This window comes from Dendrobates tinctorius, unplaced genomic scaffold (assembly GCF_039654945.1).
Source record: "Dendrobates tinctorius isolate UK_male_01 unplaced genomic scaffold, ASM3965494v1 ptg000019l, whole genome shotgun sequence".
Taxonomy (NCBI): Eukaryota; Metazoa; Chordata; class Amphibia; order Anura; family Dendrobatidae; genus Dendrobates; species Dendrobates tinctorius.
The window spans coordinates 49,490,226-49,516,883 of NW_027361687.1; the positions used below are offsets into that span (position 1 = coordinate 49,490,226).

At 40.9% G+C, this 26,658-nt stretch overlaps 1 protein-coding gene across 1 annotated transcript in view; it reads right to left on the reverse strand.

The window, feature by feature from the left end:
* CDC42SE1 (CDC42 small effector 1) overlaps positions 1-26,658 on the reverse strand; it is a 44,768-nt gene that overhangs the window by 952 nt on the left and 17,158 nt on the right. Inside the window, exons 2-4 of the mRNA XM_073566988.1 lie at positions 10,863-11,107; positions 2,994-3,104; positions 2,761-2,846 (exon numbers count right to left, since the gene is read on the reverse strand). Of these exons, the coding sequence (XP_073423089.1) occupies positions 2,772-2,846; positions 2,994-3,104; positions 10,863-10,916 (240 nt within the window). The 5' untranslated portion in view covers positions 10,917-11,107 and the 3' untranslated portion in view covers positions 2,761-2,771. The remainder of the gene's footprint in view (positions 1-2,760; positions 2,847-2,993; positions 3,105-10,862; positions 11,108-26,658) is intronic.

The window sequence follows — 26,658 nt, forward strand, 5'->3', positions numbered from 1 at the left end:
CTAATTGCAAGGTATTTAATCTAAGTCAATTACAAAAACAAACTAAATCCAATTAGTAATTGTGTGCAGAAACTATTACTAATTAATATCCAGAAACCGGCAGATAATAAATAATTTTATATCTCTATGTACAGTACATGGGGGAACACAAAGATAGGTGATAATGGGCAAGAATATATCTACTATAATACTGCTCCCTATGTACAAGAATATAACTACTATAATACTGCCCCTATGTACAAGAATATAACTACTATAATACTGCCCCCTATGTACAAGAATATAACTACTATAATACTGCCCCCTATGTACAAGAATATAACTACTATAATACTGCCCCTATGTACAAGAATATAACTACTATAATACTGCCCCTATGTACAAGAATATAACTACTATAATACTGCCGCTATGTACAAGAATATAACTACTATAATACTGCTCGCTATGTACAAGAATATAACTACTATAATACTGCTCGCTATGTACAAGAATATAACTACTATAATACTGCTCCTATGTACAAGAATATAACTACTATAATACTGCCCCTATGTACAATAATATAACTACTATAATACTGTCCCCTATGTACAAGAATATAACTACTATAATACTGCCCCTATGTACAATAATATAACTACTATAATACTGTCCCCTATGTACAAGAATATAACTACTATAATATTGCTCCTATGTACAAGAATATAACTACTATAATACTGCTGCTATGTACAATATAACTACTATAATACTGTCCCCTATGTACAAGAATATAACTACTATAATATTGCTCCTATGTACAAGAATATAACTACTATAATACTGCCACTATGTACAATATAACTACTATAATACTGCCCCCTAAATACAAGATTATAACTACTTTAATACTGTCCCCTATGTACAAGAATATAACTACTATAATACTGTTACCTATGTATAAGATTATTACTATAATACTGCCCCTATGTACAGGAATATAACTACTATAATACTGCTCCTATGTACAAGAATATAACTACTACAGTTGTTGCCAAAAGTATTGACACCCCTGCAATTCTGTCAGATAATGCTCAGTTTCTTCCTTAAAATGATTGCAAACACAAATTCTTTGGTATTATTATCTTCATTTAATTTGTCTTAAATGAAAAAACAAAAAAGAGAATGAAGCAAAAAGCAAAACATTGATCATTTCACACACAACTCTAAAAATGGGCCAGACAAAACTATTGGCACCCTCAGCCTAATACTTGGCTGCACAACCTTTAGCCAAAATAACTGCGACCAACTGCTTCCGGTAACCATCAATGAGTTTCTTACAATGCTCTGCTGGAATTTTAGACCATTCTTCTTTGGCAAACTGCTCCAGGTCCCTGATATTTGAAGGGTGCCTTCTCCAAACTGCCATTTTTAGATCTCTCCACAGGTGTTCTATGGGATTCAGGTCTGGACTCATTGCTGGCCACCTTAGAAGTCTCCAGTGCTTTCTCTCAAACCATTTTCTAGTGCTTTTTGAAGTGTGTTTTGGGTCATTGTCCTGCTGGAAGACCCATGACCTCTGAGGTAGACCCAGCTTTCTCACACTGGGCTCTACATTATGCTGCAAAATTTGTTCGTAGTCTTCTGACTTCATAAAGCCATGCACATGGTCAAGCAGTCCAGTGCCAGAGGCAGCAAAGTAACCCCAAAACATCAGGGAACCTCTGCCATGTTTGACTGTAGGGACCGTGTTCTTTTCTTTGAATGCCTCTTTTTTTTCTCCTGTAGACTCTATGTTGATGCCTTTGCCCATAAAGCTCTATTTTTGTCTCATCTGACCAGAGAACATTCTTCCAAAACGTTTTAGGCTTTTTCAGGTAAGTTTTGGCAAATTCCAGCCTGGCTTTTTTATGTCTCGGGGTAAGAAGTGGGGTCTTCCTGGGTCTCCTACCATACAGTCCCTTTTCATTCAGATGCCGACGGATAGTAAGGGTTGACACTGTTGTACCCTCGGACTGCAGGGCAGCTTGAACTTGTTTGGATGTTAGTCGAGGTTCTTTATCCAACATCCGCACAATCTTGCTTTGAAATCTCTTGTCAATTTTTCTTTTCCGTCCACATCTAGGGAGGTTAGCCACAGTGCCATGGGCTTTAAACTTCTTGATGACACTGCGCACGGTAGACACAGGAACATTCAGGTCTTTGGAGATGGACTTGTAGCCTTGAGAATGCTCATGCTTCCTCACAATTTGGTTTCTCAAGTCCTCAGACAGTTCTTTGGTCTTCTTTCTTTTCTCCATGCTCCATGTGGTACACACAAGGACACAGGACAGAGGTTGAGTCAACTTTAATCCATGTCAACTGGCTGCAAGTGTGATTTAGTTATTGCCAACACCTGTTAGGTGCCACAGGTAAGTTACAGGTGCTGTTAATTACACAAATTAGAGAAGCATCACATGATTTTTCCAACAGTGCCAATACTTTTGTCCACCCTCTTTTTTATGTTTGGTGTGGAATTATATCCAATTTGGCTTTAGGACAATTCTTTTTGTGTTTTTTTTCATTTAAGACAAATTAAATGAAGATAATAATAACAAAGAATTTGTGTTTGCAATCATTTTCAGGAAGAAACTGAGTATTATCTGACAGAATTGCAGGGGTGTCAATACTTTTGGCCACAACTGTATAATACTGTCCCCTATGTATAAGAATATAACTACTATAATACTGCCCCAGTGTATAGGAAAATAAGTGCTATAATACACAGTAGGGTCTTACAGTGTGTACAGCTACAAGATCCTGGAGTTATTCCATTGTCTATCTCGTCCACCTTTTGATCTCATTTGTTCTTGCATTGGACCTGCCTGGAAAAATAACAGACATCCTGAAGTTATACTGTTATACCGTGCAGTTTTAATGCATTTTATGGCAGATGTGGCGGTGTAATGATTATTCAATGTTGTTATACAGTAACACAGCAGCAGTGGACTCGCGGTACATGCAGGACATACCATCTGTACGCCGTCTCCTGCTCCCATGTCTCCTGAGCCGATGTGTGTCAGGTGCACAAAGTTCATGGGTTCTCCGATCATGGAGCGATCGATTCTCCTCCTCTTCTTTTTCTGTATGAAACAGAACACATGATTAGATAATTGTATCATGGCTCATCATACCTGGTGTATCTAAGCAAAGCGTACGTTAGTTTGTCATCATGTAATGTATCTAATCCGATCATGTGTGATATTGTTTGTGGATCACATGAGATGTTGGTGGTGGCGGTAGCTGTCTGGTGCTAACTGCCACCTCCGCCTCTACCCACAGTTATCTTTCACACCAGGCTCTGGCAGAGGTCCCGCAGATCAGTGAGGACATGTGGACGGTGGCTGTAGAGCGACACATGTCGCCAAGTGATAGTGCACACACTAGGCCTGTGAGATCTGAATTCTTCTGCGTGATGTGGGCAGTGGTCTTGTGTGTGTGGGGATGATGGCGGCGTGTCTTCGCCGGGGCTGGGTTTTCCTGTTTTCACTAAGTTCTCGGTTTCCTGTAGACATTTACACACTGAAGACATGTTTTTCTCAAGCGTCGTGTACAGGAACCCGCGGGGTATATACAACTCACGCTTTCCGTGAGTAGGAAGTCACCCTGCTCTCACACAAATTTATTTGGCACTATGTGGCAATATGTCTGGGCGGAGCGGCCCCTTTTTGACAAACATGCTCTGGCCCTTTAAATAGTCGAACAAAGGTTAGGAACTGCCAAATCACTTCATGGCTACTATTTTTAATGAAACTGGTAACAATCCGTCCCACCACCCTTCACTGCCCGCGACATGACCCCGATTAAAAGCAGTGCCCCCTGGCACAGAGGGAAGGGAGGAGGAATACCGGGAGGTGAGGGGGAATGTGGACGACTCAAGACATTCCTAAAATATTAGCCAAATCGCACGTTACTGATTACAGATCCTGCAGTTATACAGGATTTAGAGGTCCTCCGCCATAACAAAACAAGAACTTATCAGCTTTTCATGAGACCAGGACACTGCTACCCCTAGATGGGGCACCATTGCCAACATATGCTCCAACTTGTAGGGGAAATAGCGACAATGAGAGTTTACCTACATTTTAAAGGATTTTGGGTGTTCTGTATGGTGGCATTATATTTGCTCTGTATGGTAGTATTATTTGAGTTCTGTACCATGGTATTATATGGGCTCTGTACGGTGGCATTATATGGGTGGTGTACGGTGGTTTTATATGGGCTCTATACGGTGGCATTATATGGGTGGCGTACAGTGGTATTATATGGGCTCTGTACGGTGGTACTATATGGGCTCTACATGGTGGCATTATATGGGTGGTGTACGGTGGTATCATATAGGTTTTGCACAGTGGTACTATATGGGCTCTGTATGGTATTTTTATGTGCTCTGTATGGTGGTATTAAATGGGGTCTGTATGGTTATATTACATGAGCTCTGTATGGTGGTATTATATGGACTCTGTATAGGGGTTGTATGGGCTCTGTATGGTGGTATTATATGGGTTCTATTTGGGATATGAGATATGCATGGGTTTTTATGAGGTTTGTATGATAGTATATGGGTTCAGTACGATGATATTATATGGGCTCTGTACAATGGTATTATATGGGCTTTCCATGGCGGTGGTATTACATGGGCTCTGTATAAAGGTATTATGTGACATCTGTGTGGTGGTATTGTAGGGTCTCTGCATAGTGTTATACGAGCTCTGTATGGCAATGTTTTATGGGCTCTATATAATGGTATTATGTGAGATCTGTGTGGTTGTATTACATGTGCTCTGTATGGTGGTATTATATGGGTTCTATATGGTGGTTTATATGGGAACTGTATGCTGGCATTACATAGGCTCTATATGGTGGGATATGAGATCAGTACAGAGTTTTTATATGAGCTTTGGACGGTTGTATTATATTGACTCTGTATAAAGGTATTATGTGAAACCAGTGTGGCGGTATTATATGGCCTCTGTATAGTGTTATATGAGCTCTTGATGGCGGTGTTATATGGCTTTATATAAAGGTATTATGTGAGATCTGTATGGTGGTATTATATGGGCTTTGTATGGTGGTGTTATCACCCTTGGACTGACAGCGAAGTGAGAACTTGGCTTGATTCTCGCTATGTTTGACCCTCTTCAGGTTTAAGCTCAGTATGGGGGAAGAATAATGGGGCCTGGGGTGGTGGTGAGGGAGGGGATGTTTAAGGACAAAAATTGCCTTAATCTTTCTGACACAAATTTCTCTTTGAAATTTGGATCTTATTAAGTGACGTTTAGATTCCACAGCTCGGGTTCAGCATCATCCATAATCCACGTTCCATCAATCACAGATCTTGTCTGGTCGCTGGAGGCTTTCTGTAGCAAGTCTGATCACAAAGTCATCCTGCAGGCGGCAGATGTGGGAAGAGGAGTCGCCTTGTGCCTCTCACCTCAGCTTCAAACATCTGCTGCAGTTTTTTTTTTACATATATTTGACTTCACTGAAGGCCATTAAACGCCTCTCGGAAAGAACAACCTGTCCCGGAAAACCCCTTTAAATTCTACAATTTAGAAATGACCGGAAAAGTGGGGCGAAACTGTATCTATGTGGAGAAAGAGAAAAAGCAGGATGGCACTCACCGTTCATGTGAATCAAATCACTTTATTTCACATACACAAGGCATCGGCATAGGCACGGGAGCAATGTGCTGGAAGACGGACAACAGCCGTTTCGCGCTCAGTCATTGAGCGCGAAACGGCTGTTGTCAGTCTTCCAGCACATTGCTCCCGTGCCTATGCCGATGCCTTGTGTATGTGAAATAAAGTGATTTGATTCACATGAACGGTAAGTGCCATCCTGCTTTTTGTCTTTCTCTACAACGAAATGTTCTGTTTTTTCATTATGGGATTGAGCACCCGTTCCAAGTGGGATTAAGGTGTTTTTTATTAATGTGAAAAATATATGTGCAGACATTCAGGGTATTTTTCCACACAACGGTGCCGGATATCTATTTTCTCAATTTGTGAAACTGTATCTATGTTTGCGTATGAGTTTTTTTCCTGCAGTTCTTGCATGGCGCCTGTGGGTCGCCCTCCCAGGGCTGTGCCGGTCTCTCAGAAGGGATTGTCACAGCAGCGGTGACCCGCTCCGTGGCCCTGGGCGCCCAAGTAAAAGGGAGATTGAATGGTGTTTTGTAGTGGAAATGAATAGTTTGTGACGCCACCTGTGGTGTTCGGCAAGGGAGGTGTTAAGCCGACACTGTATGCAGATCCTCTGGGACTGATGGTGTGGTGCAGCAATGACGTTATAGCCCTCCACAGGCAGGGCTGTAGTCCCAGGGCAGAGTAAGTGAGGTGACACGTAGTTGGTGTGGTGTCAGGCACAAGGGATGTAGCAGTGCTGGACAGGTTGGTGCAGGAATAAGTGGAGGACACCAGGGCATGTAGTTCCAAAGCTTTACTCACAGTCTGTTGTACAAACAGGTGCCTGCCTCCGTGCCGTGTCCTCCGGGTCAGGGACTCAGTCAACCCCCAGGCCAGATGGAATACTCCTTTCCAACACTCCGCCAAAATGTGCCTTTCTGAACGTCTCTTCTTATAGCGCTTTTAGATGAAGTACTCCTAGTACTGAGTTACACTGGAGTTCCTCCTGTCAGATGTTCTTATGAACTCTACTTGTATGGCAGACAGCTGTAGCCTGCTTCGGGGACTCCTTGCTACTAAGTCCCGGCTCACTATCCAGTTGCTGTTGTGCCCCCAAGTCTTGTGTGGGAATAAAGTGGTCACTACTTCTATTCCTCCGGCGTCTGCTGCAGGACTATTAGTATCCATACAACCTCGGGGACCGGGCCCTGGCCTTGCGCTTAGAACTTCTAGAAAGGGTTCTCTTCTCACCCACGTCCTCTGTTCTCTTTTACTCTTCATGTTCCGTACTAATCTTTCTTTCTATGGAGAATCAGGCTTTCAGTCTATGTTGCTCTCTCTCTCCCTTTCCCGTGCCAGCAGACCCAGGTCACTGGGATCTGCTGCAGCACTTCCATCCATCTATCCCTCTCTCCGGGGATCTTCTTCTCTCTAGCTCTCCAACCAACTGACCTCTCATCCTAAACTCTTCCCGCTCCTTGTAATGTAATCTAACTCCACCCACCTCCCAGTACGTTTCGTGTTCCAAGCAGGGAGCCACCAATGGGTGCTCTGCTATACTCCAAGCAGGGAGCCGCCGAAGGTGCTTTGCTACACTACTTTGTGGTGTGGGGTGCAGGTGTTGGAGTGTGGTGAGGAGTCTCCACCTTACCTGGATGGTGGGGTACCACACCTCAGGAGGAGGTGCAGTACCTCTGTGGCGACTGAGCCTCAGGGGCGCCACACCTGCAGCGACTGAACACAGCTTTAAAGGGGTTTAACTGCAACAGTGCATGGAAAAAAATCAATTCCAGCAATTTCAGTACTGTGTCTGCAGGGGTTCACGTGACATTGGTCACAATTGTCTTGGACAAAACAATTTTGAATGAGGGAAATATGAAGGCTATAGACAATCAGTGGCCACCAATAGTCTGCAGCACTCACGTGGCATAATAACATCACATGAGTGCCGGCAGACAAAAGCCCAACATTGCTGGAATAGCGCTGGTCTGAGAAGTGAGTATATGCTCGTTTTTATTTCATAAGGTGCACTGTTTTATTTAACAAGAAGTGGTGGTCGCACCCACTCACTACCGCCACAGTCACACAGTCATAATCTATAGGAGAGGTGGTCACACACTCACTACATCTCCAGTCACCGTCTATAGGAGAGGTGATCTCACACGCTCACTATCGCTCCAGTCTCCATCTGTAGCAGAGGTGGTCACACCCACTCACTACCGCCCCAGTCACCGTCTATAGGAAAGGTGGTCGCACCCACTCACTGTCGCACCCACTCACTACCGCACCAGTCACCGTCTATAGGAGAGGTGGTCACACACACTCACTACCCCCCAGTCACCGTCTATAGCAGAGGTGGTCACACACGCTCACTACCGCCCCAGTCACCGTCTATAGGAGAGGTGGTCACATACTCACTACTGCCCCAGTCATTATCTATAGAAGAGGTGCTCACACACGATCACTACCCCCCTGTCACAGTCTATAGCAGAGGTGGTCAAACACACTCACTACCGCACCTGTCACCGTCTATAGCAGAGGTGGTCAAACACACTCACTACCGCCCCAGTCACCGTCTATAGGAGAGGTGGTCGCACCCACTCACTACCGCACCAGTCACCGTCTATAGGAGAGGTGGTCACACACGCTCACTACTGCCTCAGTCACCATCTATAAGAGAGGTGGTCACACATGCTCACTACTGCCCAGTCACTGTCTATAGGAGAGGTGGTCACACACACTCACTACCGCCTCAGTCACCATCTATAGGAGAGGTGGTCACACACAATCACTACCGCCCAGTCACCGTCTATAGCAGAGGTGGTGACAAACGCTCACTACCGACCCAGTCACCGTCTATAGGAAAGGTGGTCGCACCCACTCACTACCGCACCAGTCACCGTCTATAGGAGAGGTGGTCAAACACACTCACTACCCCCCAGTCACCGTCTATAGCAGAGGTGGTCACACACGCTCACTACCGCCCCAGTCACCGTCTATAGGAGAGGTGGTCACATACTCACTACTGCCCCAGTCATCGTCTATAGAAGAGGTGCTCACACACGCTCACTACCCCCCTGTCATTCTATAGCAGAGGTGGTCAAACACACTCACTACCGCACCTGTCACCGTCTATAGCAGAGGTGGTCAAACACACTCACTACCGCACCACTCACCGTCTATAGGAGAGGTGGTCGCACCCACTCACTACCGCACCAGTCACCGTCTATAGGAGAGGTGGTCACACACGCTCACTACTGCCTCAGTCACCATCTATAAGAGAGGTGGTCACACATGCTCACTACTGCCCAGTCACTGTCTATAGGAGAGGTGGTCACACACACTCACTACCGCCTCAGTCACCATCTATAGGAGAGGTGGTCACACACAATCACTACCGCCCAGTCACCGTCTATAGCAGAGGTGGTCACACACGCTCACTACCGCTCCAGTCGCCGTCTATAGGAGAGGTGGTTACACACGCTCACTACTGCCCCAGTCACCATCTATAGGAGAGGTGGTCACACACACTCACTACCCCCCTAGTCACCGTCTATAGGAGAGGCGGTCACACATGCTCACTACCCCCCGAGTCACAGTCTATAGCAGAGGTGGTTACACACACTTACTACCACCCCAGTCACAGTCTATAGCAGAGGTGGTTACACACACTTACTACCACCCCAGTCACCGTCTATAGCAGTGGTGGTCACACACTCACTACCGCCCCAGTCACCGTCTATAGGAGAGGTGGTCACACACGCTCACTACACCCCAGTCACTGTCTATAGGAGAGGTGGTCACACACGCTCACTACTGCTCCAGTCACCGTCTATAGCAGAGGTGGTCACACATGCTCACAACAGTCTATAAGTGAGGTGGTCGCACACGCTCACTACTGCCCCATTCACACGCTCACTACCGCTTCATTCACACTGAGCACTTTAGGTCGCTGTTCTCAGGATCTATGGAGAGGTAGCGGTATTGCAACCGCGAAACGCGCGTTGGGGTCCCAGACCAGCACATGCATTACACCAAGCTATGATGGGTATGTTTCTTTCACCTCTTTAGGGCTATATACCATGTTTATTCAGCACGTTCGATCTTTGTGTATACCTCGCTATGAACAATAGCATTTCCTATTGGATGCATTCTTTGTCCTATAATATTTTATGGGTTATATGACTTGATCTCTCTGTGGTGGCTTTCGGGGGTTGTCTGGGACATGATCGAACCCATGAAGGCAATTTTGCATACACATCATACCGGGGTTCTTTCGTGTCTAGGACAGCCTGCCCTTTGCTATTGCAGCGAGAATTTACTAATGTAACATATATACTGGGCAAAGTGCAATAAAATATATGTATTAAAAATGAGAAAACATGTCATTTCAGATCTTTGCTTTAGCCCTTATGCACTATTGTATTTTTTGACCTACCTACTCCTCATTAGTCCATTCATTAGGATTTTGTGACTATTTAGGTGCTGGCCTGTTTTTTCTTATCGTTCTAGGTGATTTATTTATATGATGCCTTATCTACCATTACATTAAATTTGTCGCGTTTTCTATATGTGTCTTTTTGTATTAATACAAATTTATATTTTACTTAAATTAGCTCTGGACTCCATTTTCCTCCTTTTTTTCAGTCGATTTCAAGGAGTCGTCTCTATGACAAATATTGTTGAGGCATACTAATGTATTTACAGATGATGAATTGAAAATGTCTTTTTGGAGTATTGTTTTCATGTTCTCAGGATCTATGGAGAGGTTTGCTAGCCAACACTAATCATAAGTTTGTATTGAAAAGTGATGAATATTTTATTCCATGGGACAACCTGTTCAAGGCCCCATATACATTGTATTAAACCAATCAATTTTGGTGAGAAGGGACACCAGACTGAGAGGATTGGTCACTTTTGAGGGAACATAAGCCAATGTCAGCGTTGTCTGGCAGCAGCTTAACGCTCTGTCCAAACTGAAAACACAAGGATGCCTGGCGGATCTGATCGAGCAAGTGAATGAGGTAGTCAGGAGAGGTAGATGTCGTAAGCACAATTATTCAGCCAACAGCTAAAAAATTAACAAAATAATGTCTGTTTCCCAGAAGTGGTGTCATAGTATAAATCTGTAAAATATAACAATACTGAATAATAACTGCTATTATTGATTCCCAATACCTCCCTACTGATTGATAGCAATGTATTAGAACTTACCGGTTGTGGCTTTTCTACGACACAGCAGCCTAATTTATGCCAAAAGTCGCTCATTTTTGAGACTTCCAGTTTGGTTGAAATTCTGATTGGCCAAGAGCAGAAGATCCCCTAAGTCAGATGTAAAGTAGTCCTCCGGGGAAGGTGGGTGTGTCGAGATCACTCCATAGCAATTCACAATTGGCAGCCCATGAAGATAATGTGTGGATTATGTTCTTGCCCCTGAGAGAGGATAAATCTTTATATTCCTGCAATGTAAAAAAAAAATGCAAAATTTTTCTCAAAGTCTTACATTTGAAAAATAGATAAAATATAAAAAATACAATTTCAATCTCATAACAGACTGAGCAACCATGATATTATGGTAAGGCTAAATTTTCTTAATTTTAGTCCTCACTTATGAAACCTTGACCTGTCTTTCGCTCGGGGGTTGGACCGCACCCTATTGTGCTTCCCATCTTCAAACACCCCAAGTAGCCCTAGAGGAAGTCACCGAGCATTATACAAGAACAGGAAGAACAGAGCTAAACAACACCTTCAGGTCGCGAAAACGTTTTGTTGTTTTTAGATGTGATGGAAATAGAAAATAATTGAAAGGTTGATAGTCACAGAAACTCCAACACGTCGCCGTTAAGGGTCAGGGTGAGACTTCAGAATAAGGGTCGTGGTGGTATGCAAAACTACGTCAGGAAGACTCATGGGATGGTAATATTCCAAAACCACAAACTGTTCATATAATTCTACAAAGAGGGAAGTATTATAGTAGTTATATTCTTGTACATAGGAGCAGTATTATAGTACTTATATTCTTGTACATAGGGGGCAGTATTATAGTAGTTATATTCTTGTACATCGGGACAGTATTATAGTAGTTATATTCTTGTACATAGTTGCAGTATTATAGTAGTTATATTCTTGTACATAGGGAGCAGTATTATAGTAGTTATATTCTTGTACATAGGGGGTAGTATTACAGTAGTTATATTTTTGTACATAGGGGGCAGTTTTATAGTAGTTATATTCTTGTACATAGGGGCAGTATTATAGCAGTTATATTCTTGTTCATAGGAGCAGTATTATAGTAGCTATATTCTTGTACATAGGGGCAGTATTATAGTAGTTATATTCTTGTATATAGGAGCAGTATTATAGTAGTTATAATCCTGTACATAGGAGCAGTACTATAGTAGTTATATTCTTGTACATAGGAGCAGTATTATAGTAGTTATATTCTTGTACATAGGGGACAGTATTATAGTAGTTATATTCCTGTACAAAGGAGCAGTATTATAGTAGATATATTCTTGTACATAGGAGCAGTATTATAGTAGTTATATTCTTGCACATAGGGAGCAGTATTATAGTAGTTATATTCTTGCACATAGGGAGCAGTATTATAGTAGTTATATTCCTGTACATAGGGGCAGTATTATAGTAGTTATATTCTTGTACATAGGGGACAGTATTATAGTAGTTATGTTCTTGTACATAGGAGCAGTATTATAGTAGATATATTCCTGGACATAGGAGCAGTATTATAGTAGATATATTCCTGGACAAAGGAGCAGTATTATAGTAGTTATATTCTTGTACATAGGGGGCAGTATTATAGTAGTTATATACTTGTACATAGGGAGCAGTATTATAGTAGTTATATTCTTGTACATAGGGGCAGTATTATAGTAGCTATATTCTTGTACATAGGGAGCAGTATTATAGTAGTTATGTTCTTGTACATAGGAGCAGTATTATAGTAGATATATTCCTGGACATAGGAGCAGTATTATAGCAGTTATATTCTTGTACATAGGAGCAGTATTATAGTAGTTATATTCTTGTACATAGGGAGCAGTATTATAGTAGTTATATTCTTGTACATAGGAGCAGTATTATAGTAGATATATTCCTGGACAAAGGAGCAGTATTATAGTAGTTATATTCTTGTACATAGGGGGCAGTATTATAGTAGTTATATACTTGTACATAGGGAGCAGTATTATAGTAATGTTCTTGTGCATAGGGACAGTATTACAGTAGTTATTTTGTTGTACATAGGGGGAGGTATCATAGATGTGATAGACACAAGCTGTTGGTACCCCTTGCTTAATGACAGAAAAACCCAAAATGGTGACAGAAATAACTTGAATCTGACAAAAGTAATAATAAATAAAAAATCTATGAAAATGAGCAAATGAAAGTCAGACATTGCTTTTCAGCCATGCTTCCACAGAATGTTTAAAAAAATAAAACTCATGAAATAGGCCTGGACAGAAATGATGGTACCCCTGAAAATAATGTGACAAAAAGGACATGTTAAATCATGGTGTGTCCACTAATTAACATCACAGGTGTCTACAATCTTGGAATCAGTGAGTGGGCCTGTATAGGGGGCTACAGATACTCACTGTGCTGTTTGGGGACATGGTGTGTATCACACTCATCATGGACCAGAGGAAGCGAAGGAAAGAGTTGTCTCAGGAGGTTAGAAATAAAATTGTAGACAAACATTCCATTCCAAATTCCGTGGAAGCATGGCTGAAAAGCAATGTCTGACTTTCATTTGTTCATTTTCATAGATTTTTGATTTATTACTTTTGTCAGATTCAAGTGATTTCTGTGACCATTGTGGGTTTTTCTGTCATTAAACAAGGGGCACCAACAATTTTGACCACTTGTGTACTTGTACATGGAGAAGAACTCTATACATATGTTATATTAGCAGATTGAACTGGTGTTCTATTTCAATTTATTAACAATGACCTTTGGATCTGAAAATGTTCAAGGTTTTATGAGTTGACGCTCTCTTTATAATTTTATGTTCTCCTCTGTAGGTGGCAATTAAGTGATTTTTACTATTCAGACTGTAAATTCAGGGGAATGGGAAATCTGGGTGACATTCTGCAGAAGGGTAAAAATAAAATCAAACTAATTCTGTTACTTGCTAGTTAATCCTTCAACGTGAACAGATAAAGAAGCTGAGAAATCTGCAGACACCACCAAACAGCTTCTCGTATCTCCACTTTCTGGAGCCCTCTGAATCTGAGACACTGGGGATAGGATATTAGGATTATCATTAGTGTTTGGGTTGTGAGAGGAATTCTGCCCTAAGTTATCAAGACAGGTCTTGGTTTTGTAATTGGTTTTTATAAGACTCATCATTAAGAGCAGTGAATAGACATTGCTTTGACCACAAACATGACCTGGTTTTTGGGTAGGAGCGTATCCTGCTGGCTTCCTTAGGAGCAAGGGCAGAGCAGGAGCTTACCGCTGCACACAATTGTGTCTTTTGTGCATTCATGGTTGTTGAACGGCAGCCACCATTCCCCCAACCAGAAGTGACAATAGGCTCGTTTCACTGCAAGGCCAAAAGGAACTTCTTCAAAGTCACATGGAGGGAGGCAGGAAATGGCAGCATTATCTGTCCGCAATATATGTTAGAGTATCTATAAGAAACCTGCAGCACAAGACCTCACGTTCCTTGTCAAAGACAGCCATACTTATTATAGGACAGCACTGGGTGGTGGCATCACTGTGCTTATTTATAGGACATTCCTGGGTTGTGGCACATGATAGAAAACAGTCCTCGATGGTGACATCATTGTGCTCATTATAGCATAGTCCTGGGTTGTGACTTGTGACATCACTGTGCACAATAGACGACAGTCCTGGGTGGTGGCATCACTGTGCTTATTGGACAGTCCTGGGTTGTGACATCACTGTACACGATAGAGGACAGCCCTGGGTGGTGCCATCATTGTGCTCATTATAGCATAGTCCTGGGTTGTGACTTGTGACATCACTGTGCACAATAGACGACAGTCCTGGGTGGTGGCATCACTGTGCTTATTGGACAGTCCTGGGTTGTGACATCACTGTACACGATAGACAACAGACCTGGATGGTGCCATCATTGTGCTCATTATAGCATAGTCCTGGGTTGTGATTTGTGACATCACTGTGCACAATAGACGACAGTCCTGGGTGGTGGCATCACTGTGCTTATTGGACAGTCCTGGGTTGTGACATCACTGTACACGATAGAGGACAGCCCTGGGTGGTGCCATCATTGTGCTCATTATAGCATAGTCCTGGGTTGTGACTTGTGACATCACTGTGCACAATAGACGACAGTCCTGGGTGGTGGCATCACTGTGCTTATTGGACAGTCCTGGGTTGTGACATCACTGTACACGATAGAGGACAGCCCTGGGTGGTGCCATCATTGTGCTCATTATAGCATAGTCCTGGGTTGTGACTTGTGACATCACTGTGCACAATAGACGACAGTCCTGGGTGGTGGCATCACTGTGCTTATTGGACAGTCCTGGGTTGTGACATCACTGTACACGATAGACAACAGACCTGGATGGTGCCATCATTGTGCTCATTATAGCATAGTCCTGGGTTGTGATTTGTGACATCACTGTGCACAATAGACGACAGTCCTGGGTGGTGGCATCACTGTGCTTATTGGACAGTCCTGGGTTGTGACATCACTGTACACGATAGAGGACAGCCCTGGGTGGTGCCATCATTGTGCTCATTATAGCATAGTCCTGGGTTGTGACTTGTGACATCACTGTGCACAATAGACGACAGTCCTGGGTGGTGGCATCACTGTGCTTATTGGACAGTCCTGGGTTGTGACATCACTGTACACGATAGACAACAGACCTGGATGGTGCCATCATTGTGCTCATTATAGCATAGTCCTGGGTTGTGACTTGTGACATCACTGTGCACAATAGACGACAGTCCTGGGTGGTGGCATCACTGTGCTTATTGGACAGTCCTGGGTTGTGACATCACTGTACACGATAGACGACAGTCCTGGATGGTGACATCAGTGTGCTCATTATAGCATAGTCCTGGGTTGTGACTTGTGACAGCACTGTGCGCAATAGATGTCAGTCCTGAGTGGTGACATCATTGTACTCGTTATAGCATAGTCCTGGTGTTACGACCGACAAGGCTAAGTCTCGTGGACCACACAACATACACCAACAACAGGATGGAATGAGGTAAGGAAGGCCCTAACTGTAGGGAACGAGGGATGGGGAACCTCCTGAACTCCAACCTGTGCCTGTCCCTAAATTCCCCTAACGCCCTAAGTGGGTCCCCCCCCCCCACTCCGCCATCACGTGCCTAGTCCTTGATTGTCATCTCACTATTCCCTGGCTAGTGCACTGGCCGGCAAGGACGCTAGCATCATCACTGCAGATGGTAAACAACACAGGGAGAGGGACAACACACAACACCACACAGCAGAGGATAAAGCACCAAGACCACAAACTCCACGAAAACAGCAGAATCACCAATGAAACCAGAGCGCTCTTATCTTTAGGCTGGTCAACATAGATTACTCTATCACTGACAGTCAGCTGATGGGTCATGTGACTTTTTAAAGGATGGTTGAAGTGGTCACCACCCACATCGGTTGACTAGCAACATAGAAGCTGCCTGCAAGGAAACTGACATTAACCCTTGCTCGCCTGAATGGAAAAAAAGCTACATTTCAATTATAACGGAACTAGAGCTGCTACGAATCCAAAAATGAATCGTGACACCTGGGTTGTGACTTGTGACATCACTGTGAATAATAGATGACATCCCTGGGTGGTGACATCATTGTGCTCATTACAGCATAGTCCTGGGCTGTGACATCACTGTACACGATAGACAACAGACCGGGGTGGTGACATCATTGTGCTCATTATAGCATAGTCCTGCGTTGTGACTTGTGACATCACTGTGCACAATAGACAACAGTCCAGGGTCGTGACATCATGGTGCTTATTATTGGACAGTCCTGGGTTGTGACATCACGGTGCATGATAGAGGACAGTCCTGGGTGGTGACATCATTGTACTCATAGCATAGTCCTGGGTTGTGACTTTTGACATCACTGTGTACAATAGAGGACAATCTTGGGAGGTGGCAATACTGTGCTCTCTATCGCACATTCCTGGGTTGTGACATCACTATGTTCATGATAGGACAGTCCAGGGTTGTGAATAATGACATCACTGTGCTCATTATAGGACAGTCCGGTGTTCTGACATCACTGTGAACGATAGGAAACAGTCCTGAGTGATGACATTACTGTGCTCATTATAGGACAGTAAGGGTTGTGATTAATGGCATCACTGTGCTCATTATAGTACAGTCCTGGGTTGAGACTAGTGACATCACTGCGCTCATTACAGGTCATTACTTATGACATACTGAGAAGAATGGATCAGTTTAGGCATCAGGAAGCGTTCTTGGTGGGGAAGTATGGAAGTTTGTGAACCCTCCTAGTGCCTGGCTCGGAGCAGTCCTATAACCCTAGCATGCACTGCATTAGATGTTGCCATTTCTACCATAACTTTCTACATAACAATTCATAACACATATTAATATGGATTCCAGTAATTGAGTTTTCGGTCTCAAAGAGGTCAACAAGCGTCACTGAATACTGGTTTTAACTTCCAGGTCATAGTAATCCCTACCTTAATGTTTTCTCACCACTTCAAGGACAAGAAAAACTACTGGCACACTACTGAGCACTCCATAACTTCAAGAACGGTAGTAACAACCAAAGACAAGCTTATGGGACAGAGCAAAGGACAAGCTCCTCCGACTTACATGGCATCCACAGTAAATAATTGTGCCATGTACTGATGAAAATCGGCAATACATTTTTAATATTGACCACGAGACAGATACACTGACTTGTTTCAATTACGCCATACTGATGATTTTTCTGTAAAAGTAGCCATCACAAATCACATAATTTATCTGGCATTCATGAAAGGTTCTATCCATGAGAATCTAGTAAGTTGGTCTAATGGGCTGATAGAGCTAAGCAAAAAGATTTGCAGTATCCTGGTCCAGCAGCCTGGTCAGTAGTCAACAGTCAATGGACCAGAGGTCTGTGAACTTCTTCCTTCCAGCATCCTAGACTCGGGTTTTGATTAGTAGGTCCGACAGAATGTCACTGTTGTGACGCGATGCAGGCAAAAAGTCACACTGGTTCGACAAAACCAAAGAGGAGCTGGGAATGCTGGCAGGCAGGAGAAGGTTCAGAGGGTTCTGGTCACTACCAGGTCTCTGGTCCAGTGTCCTGTAAATCATTTTGCTAAACTCTACTGGCCGGTGTGTGGATTTCAAATACTATCATGCATAATAGCCCATATAGCAGTCTTAACAGTGTTCTTTGTACCTTATTAACGTTTTACAACTTTTTAACTCTTCTTTGAATATTTTTAGAGTCTATTTCTTAGGTACAAGCATCAAAAATGACTTGCGAGACAATCATTTATATTTTAGAAGAGCTATTTAAGCATGCAACTAAGAACATGATAACTACTCCAAGTGTCATGCAACTTTTCTGACCTCAATGGGATCAAAATAGAGAATGGTGAAGACGGGACATGACTGCCTGTTCTTCTTGTAAGGGTTTTGGTGGCAAGAACAAGAACTGGTTCCAAGAGTGGGACCTAAAATATTTTCTGCTATGTGGCACTCTTTCCTCCATGATTTCTTCACTTAATGATTAGAGGTTTAACCATACTCTTAACAAAGGACAAATTGAAATCATGTAACGTCAAAATTTCCTATTTTGAGAACCTTTGGCAAGTGTTTTCAGGCATTAGGAAATTCCACTGAACATTCAGCTTCTGCATCTGTGCTTCCCTAAAATCAAAAACAGTTGGATCATTGAAAAAGGGAAGTGATTTAGCAAAATCTTTGGGAAAGAAAAGAGGAGAGATAGAGTAATTTGATAAATCTAATGTGTGGGTGCGTGAAGGGGAACTTCTGGAATGTAAATGGACTGAAAGTGCTGATTTTCAATGGTATGCCTTAAGATGAGATTTCATAATAAGACATTGTGGACAGCCCTTAGCCAGAAAGGACAACTCTTCATAAACAAAACAGAGATCGTAAGTGTTAATGAAGGACCAGCTAAAAATATTCGATGTCCGTTTCTGGAATTGACGTCATTATAGTCCTGTCAGAATTGTTATATTATAATAATAATAATAATAATAATAATAACCTCAAATGTCACTCTACCAGGCCTTTTAAGGCCAGACTCAGTCGACTCCACGTGGCGTTAGTATTCAGGTAGTAAGCTAACACTGCTGCCATGTGTTTCTGCTAAGTGTGCTTCCTAGCAAAAGGGAGAACACACGGAGCTAATGCTTAAATTGGAAACTTTATTATAGATTATCCAAACAATTTAACAACAGAGGAAAGGTAGTATAATAAGGTGGAACATATCCAATGACATGTATTAATCATGTATAGATGCATACAGTTACAACAGTGAGAACAATAATATATATCACAATTTCAATACCATACATAACAAGCACCATTGTTGTCTAATCCTCGCCTCTGACATACATAGCTTCTATGGAGAGCATTATGTTTCAGCTGCCAGAGGGAAAGACTAACATCCATATCATAGGTTCATACCCATAGTGCTAGTTCATATAAGTGTCAATGGTCAGAGACACCTCAAAGAGGTCCCCAAAGCGCGTTTCGCTATCTATCAATTCTAATGCTTCATCAGAGGGAGATCCAGCACGTTCTGCACATCCAGAGCTTTCGTTTTTACCTGTATCTTTAAACACACAGTAATCGGTCTAACTGATAAAGGTCGTTGCATGAATGAAATGTCTTCTTTATTTTGGACTGCCTGAACACAATAAAATTACCTTCTTTCATCATTTACCTGAGTGGTAAGTTTTTTCCAAGAATTGTATGGGATAGCATCCTACTTGGGCACCATCCACAGCAGTGATTACTATTTTGATTAACTCGCATTTTCAGTCTGCACACTCAACCCTGTTTTACCAAGTTGCCCGTTTGAAGGTGTGGTCCACAAACTTGACTCTGTAACATCAAGTGCAAACCCGCCTCTGGTGTTACAAAGTGTTGTCTACGCACTTGTCTCTACTGCGCTAAGATACTTGTTTCCAAGTCCAAATATGCTGTTCCGAGGTGCTGTCAGCACACTTATATCTGCTGAATCAAGTTGCCTGTCTGCAAACCTGGCTTTACTGTTCCAAAGTGCTGTCTGCATTCTCAGCTCTGTTGCATGAAGGTGCCTACCAGCAAATCCAACACTACCGTGCCAGGGTGCTGAAACAACGCCTCTAGTTTTTGCATGCTCCCCCAACCATATCTATTTCATTGCTCACTGTGTTGGCATTAGACATGAGCACTTCCAGAACACCCAATCAGGCCAAAAATAAGTCATCAGTCACTACTCATGATCAGAACAGCCTCGGGCCTCTGCAGTTATTTCATGGTCTGTTTGAAAACTTCTCAGAAAAAGCAGAAGGGTCAGAACTCAAATTCAAGAACAGAAATTAGTCTTACTGACCATCAGCGTCAATAAACTTCTCGCCATATTTGGCCCAAAGTAAAGTCATATACAAGATAATGCCTGGGAAGAGGGAGAAGAAATTTTAGTAAGCCAAATATAATTTTTATGGCTCACTATGAATTCAGTGTACATCAGCTATAATGGACTTTCTAAACAATCTGAAGAGAAATACATAATGCAAAATACAGATTCTTAGACAAGGACACAATATCATTATTTAAGATTCTGCATTGATTTTCAAAATCTCTCCAGCTCTGATGATGTGTGACTGCAATATTCAAACCGATATGTCAGCAGGGAAACAGCTATTAAACAGTCTGGGTTGAACAAGTTCACAAAACTTTAGCGTCAGAATGTCAGGACTTAGGCGAAATGTGGTGACAAACTTTCTGAAGATGTCAGATGTGCCATGAGATGTGCACTAGAAATGTTACCCGCTATGACTCAAGACAGAAAGTAAAACATATTAAAAAATAAGTACTATAATACTTCCCACCAGGTACGGACTGGCCCGGCATTTGAAATCACACAGGCCCATGTTATTCCCGTCCCCATGAAACAGATGGGATATATTACCCTGGATGGAGGAAAGCAAGATTTACTACAAGACCAATATTTTTAATGATACCCGTGACCTGCTGGGGTAAGTGGCGGAGTTATCGACTTGGTACTCCATCACAACTCTTAGCAGTATGAGTGTCTTGAGAACAACGATTCTGCTAACAACACAGCAGACAGGCAGCCCATGACCAGACAGGCCCTTCTGGCATTTGCCAGAATTGTCAGATGGCCAGTCCTGCCCTGCTTCCCACTATGTACAAGAATATAACTACTATAATACTGTCCCTATGTACAAGAATATAACTACTATAATACTACCTCTATGTACAAGAATATAACTACTATAATACTGCCTCCTATGTACAAGAATATAACTACTATAATACTGCCCCCTATGTACAAGAATATAACTACTATAATACTGCCCCTATGTACAAGAATATAACTACTATAATACTGCTCCTATGTATAAGAATATAACTACTATAATACTGTCCCTATGTACAAGAATATAACTACTATAATACTGGCTATAGGAAGCAGTATTATAGTAATTATATTCTTGTACATAGGGGCAGTATTATAGTACTTATATTTTTGTACATAGGAAGCAGTATTATAACTCCTATAATACTGCTGCCTATGCACAATAATATAGCTACTATAATACGGCCCCCTACGTACAAGAATATATTTACTATAATACTGCTCCTATGTACAAGAATATAACTACTACAATACTGCTGCTATGTACAAGAGTATAACTACTATAATACTGCCCCCTATGTACAAGAATATAACTACTATAATACAGCCCCTATGTACAAGAATATAACTACTATAATACTGCTCCCTATGTACAAGAATATATTTACTATAATACTGCTCCTAAGTACAAGAATATAACTACTATAATACTGCTCCCATGTACAAGAATATAAATACTATAATACTGCCCCATGTACAAGAATATAACTACTATAATACTGCCCCTATGTACAAGAATATAACTACTATAATACTGCTCCTATGTACAAGAATGTAACTACTATAATACTGCTCCCTACGTACAAGAATATAACTACTATAATACTGCCCCCTATGTACAAGAATATAACTACTATAATACTGCTTCTATGTGCAAGAATATAATTACTATAAAACTGCTCCTATGTACAAGAATATAACTACTGTAACACTGCTTGTATGTACAAGAATATAACTACTATAATACTGCTCCTATGTACAAGAATATAACTACTATAATACTTCTTCCTATGTACAAGAATATAACTACCATAATACTGCCCCTATGTATATAACTACAATAATACTGCTGCCTATGCACAATAATATATCTACTAAAATACTGCCACTATGTCCTAGAATATAACTACTATAATACTGCTCCCTATGTACAAGAATATATCTACTATAATGCTGCTCCTATGAACAAGAATATAACTACTTTAATACTGTACTGCCCCTATGTGCAAGATTATAACTACTATAATACTGCTCCTATGTACAAGAATATAACTACTAAAATATTGTCACTATGTACAAGAATATAACTACTATAATACTGCCCCTATGTACAAGAATATAGCTACTATAATACTGCTCTCTATGTACAAGAATATAACTACTATAATACTGCCCCCTATGTACAAGAATATAACTACTATAATACTGCGCATTACATACAAGAATATAATTTCTATAATACCGCCACTATGTACAAGAATATAACTATTATAATACTGCTCCTATGTACAAGAATATAACTACCAGAAGGGCTCATACTTACTTGTGAGAGACTCGCACAATTCTCTCGCATGAAAACCTGGCACTGCCGCCGGGCACTCGGACCAGAGTGTGTGGCTGCATAGAAATACATGTAGCCCCACGCTCCGGTCCGAGTGCAGGTGGCAGTGCCAGGTTTTCATGCGAAAGAATATAACTACAAGAATATAGTACAACTACTATAAATACTACTCATATGTTCAAGAATATAACTACTACAATACTGCTCCCTATGTATAAGAATATAACTGTAATACCACACCTATGTACAGGAATATAACTACTATAATACTGCCCTTATGTACAAGAATATTTCTACTATAATACTGCTCCTTTGTACAAGAATATATCTACTATAATACTGCCCCCCATGTACAAGAATATAACGACTATAATACTGCTCCTATATTTAAGAATATAACTACTATTATACTGTCCCTATGTACAAGAATATAACTAGTATAATACTGTCTCTATGTACAAGAATATAACTACTATAATACTGCCCATATGTACAAGAATATAACTACTATAATACTGCTCCCTATGTACAAGAATATAACTACTATAATATGGCTCCTATGTACAAGAATATAACTACTATAATACTGCTTCTATGTACAAGAATATAACTACTATAATACTGCTCCTATATACAAGAATATAACTACTATAATACTGCCCCTATGTACAAGAATATAACTACTATAATACTGCCCCTATGTACAAGAATATAACTACTATAATACTGCCCCCTATGTACAAGAATATAACTACTATAATACTGCTCCTATGTACAAGAATATAACTGCTATAATACTGCTCCTATGTGCAAGATTATAACTACTATAATACCGCCCCTATGTACAAGAATATAACTAATATAATACTGCTCCTATGTACAAGAATATAACTACTATAATACTGCTCCCTATGTACAAGAATATAACTACTATAATACTGCCCCCTATGTACAAGAATATAACTACTATAATACTGCTCCTATGTACAAGAATATAACTGCTATAATACTGCTCCTATATGCAAGATTATAACTACTATAATACCGCCCCTATGTACAAGAATATAACTACTATAATACTGCCCATATGTACAAGAATATAACTACTATAATACTGCTCCCTATGTACAAGAATATAACTACTATAATACTGCCCCCTATGTACATGAATATAACTACTATAATACTGCCGCTATGTACAAGAATATAACTACTATCACACTGCCCCATGTACAAGAATATAACTACTATAATACTGCCCCCTATGTACATGAATATAACTACTATAATACTGCTCCTATGTACAAGAATATAACTGCTATAATACTGCTCCTATGTGCAAGAATATAACTACTATAATACTGCCCCTATGTACAAGAATATAACTAATATAATACCGCTCCTATATACAAGAATATAACTACTATAATACCGACCCCTATGTACAAGAATATAACTACTATAATACTGCTCCTATGTGCAAGAATATAACTACTATAATACCGCCCCCAATGTACAAGAATATAACTACTATAATACTGCTCCTATATACAAGAATATAACTGCTATAATACTGCTCCCTATGTACAAGAATATAACTGATATAATACTGCTCCTATATACAAGAATATAACTACTATAATACCGCCCCCTATGTACAAGAATATAACTACTATAATACTGCCCCCTATGTACAGGAATATAACTTCTATAATACTGCCCCTATGTACAAGAATATAACTACTATAATACTGCCCCATGTATAACAATATAAAGACTATAATACTTCCCCTATGTACAAGAATATAACTACTATAATGCTGCCCCCTATGTACAGGAATATAACTACTATAATACTGCCCCCTATGTACAAGAATACAACTACTATAATACTACCCCTATGTACAAGAATATAACTACTATAATACTGCCCCTATGTACAAGAATATAACTACTATAATACTGCCCCTATGTACAAGAATATAACTACTATATTACTGACCCTATGTACAAGAATATAACTACTATAATACTGCCCCCTATGTACAGGAATATAACTTTTATAATACTGCCCCTATGTACAAGAATATAACTAATATAATACTGCCCCTATGTATAACAATATAAAGACTATAATACTTCCCCTATGTACAAGAATATAACTACTATAATACTGCCCCCTATGTACAGGAATATAACTACTATAATACTGCCCCCTATGTACAAGAATACAACTACTATAATACTGCTCCTATGTACAAGAATATAACTACTATAATACTGCCCTTATGTACAAGAATATAACTACTATAATACTGCCCCCTATGTACAAGAATATAACTACTATAATACTGCCCTATGTACAAGAATATAACTACTATAATACTGCCCCCTATGTACAAGAATATAACTACTATAATACTGCCCTATGTACAAGAATATAACTACTATAATACTGCTCCCTATGTACAAGGATATAACTACTATAATACTGCCCTTATGTACAAGAATATAACTACTATAACACTTCCATTATGCACAAGAATACAACTACTATAATACTGCTCCCTATGTACAAGAATATAACTACTATATTACTGCCCCTATGTACAAGAATATAACTATAATACTGCTCCCTATGTATAACAATATAACGACTATAATACTGCTCCTATATTTAAGAATATAACTACTATAATACTGCTCCCTATGTACAAGAATATAACTACTATATTACTGCCCCTATGTACAAGAATATAACTATAATACTGCTCCCTATGTATAACAATATAACGACTATAATACTGCTCCTATATTTAAGAATATAACTAGCATAAATTTGGAAAGGGAAAGAGGTGCCTCATAAATGTGAGCTTACTAAATAAGACTACAATTATATAACTACTAGAATACTGCCCCTATGCACTACTGAGCGTACCTTCCCTGTAACTAATGTATGATTCTCTGTTTCTCATCATTGTTTCTTGGTTGTGTCTACGGGTTTTGCTTCAGTGAGATGACGGGTGTATTGCCCCATACAACCACTTCCTGTATGTCACACAGGTGCAGGCATTCTGACTCAAACCCACACGTCTGGTTTATTCTTTTGTATTATGATTTTCTCTTTAGTTTTATTTTTTCGTTGTGTAGCTTTGGTGTTATTCAGAATATCTTTCCCTATTGATACACCTCAGCCACAAATCCCGGTCCTGGACGTACCATACATGGTGACAAAGACTGGTACTCAACAGTGTGGCTTCCATTTGATTTTTTTTCCATCGTGGTGGATAGTATACTGTCAAGAACACTGGAGATGGAATATGACTGAATGTAATAGGGGAATGTAGGTACTTTTCCTTTCTTATCACATTGCCCTGGGCCTAATTTTTTTTTTTTAGTCTTGGAAAACACCTTTAAGACCCGCGATCTAGACCAAAACCTTTCCAAAATGTCAAGAGCTCTGTCCCATTCCCCAATCTTCTGAGTCAGAAAGTCCTGCAAGGGTTAGTGACAAAATCCCTGAGGTAAAGGGAACATTTTCATCTGTGCTCTAACATTTGCATATCCTGCCGACTGCACATCTGTAGGAGCTTAATGTCTAGTTTTGGCTTCTCCTATGGACACTTTTCACCTGGTGACAGGTCTTCTGACACTTTTAAACTAGTACATCCATCCTGATCAGAACAATAACAAAAAGAAATCTTCAAAAATGTCACCATAAACATGACTTTTCCTGTCTTCTTCTTGGGTCCTAGATGTTCAGCACTCGATGGATGTTCTCAGAGCCTCAGCAGAACGCTGGCCTGAACCTGCCTCCTGAACATAAGGTAAGCCCACGCCCGAAGGTCGTGAAAAGCTCCATGAGCTGCAACGTGTTAGTCATGCCTAATAGGAGACGGATGTTCCTGTCCAGGCCTGCTCCCCTCGTCGTATCACTCGCCCCGCAGCAGGCGTGCTGCAAGTATGGACAGAACGTGGCTCGAGAACACAAATCTTCCCTCCACTTGTAGGCTGACAGAGAAATCAGAGGA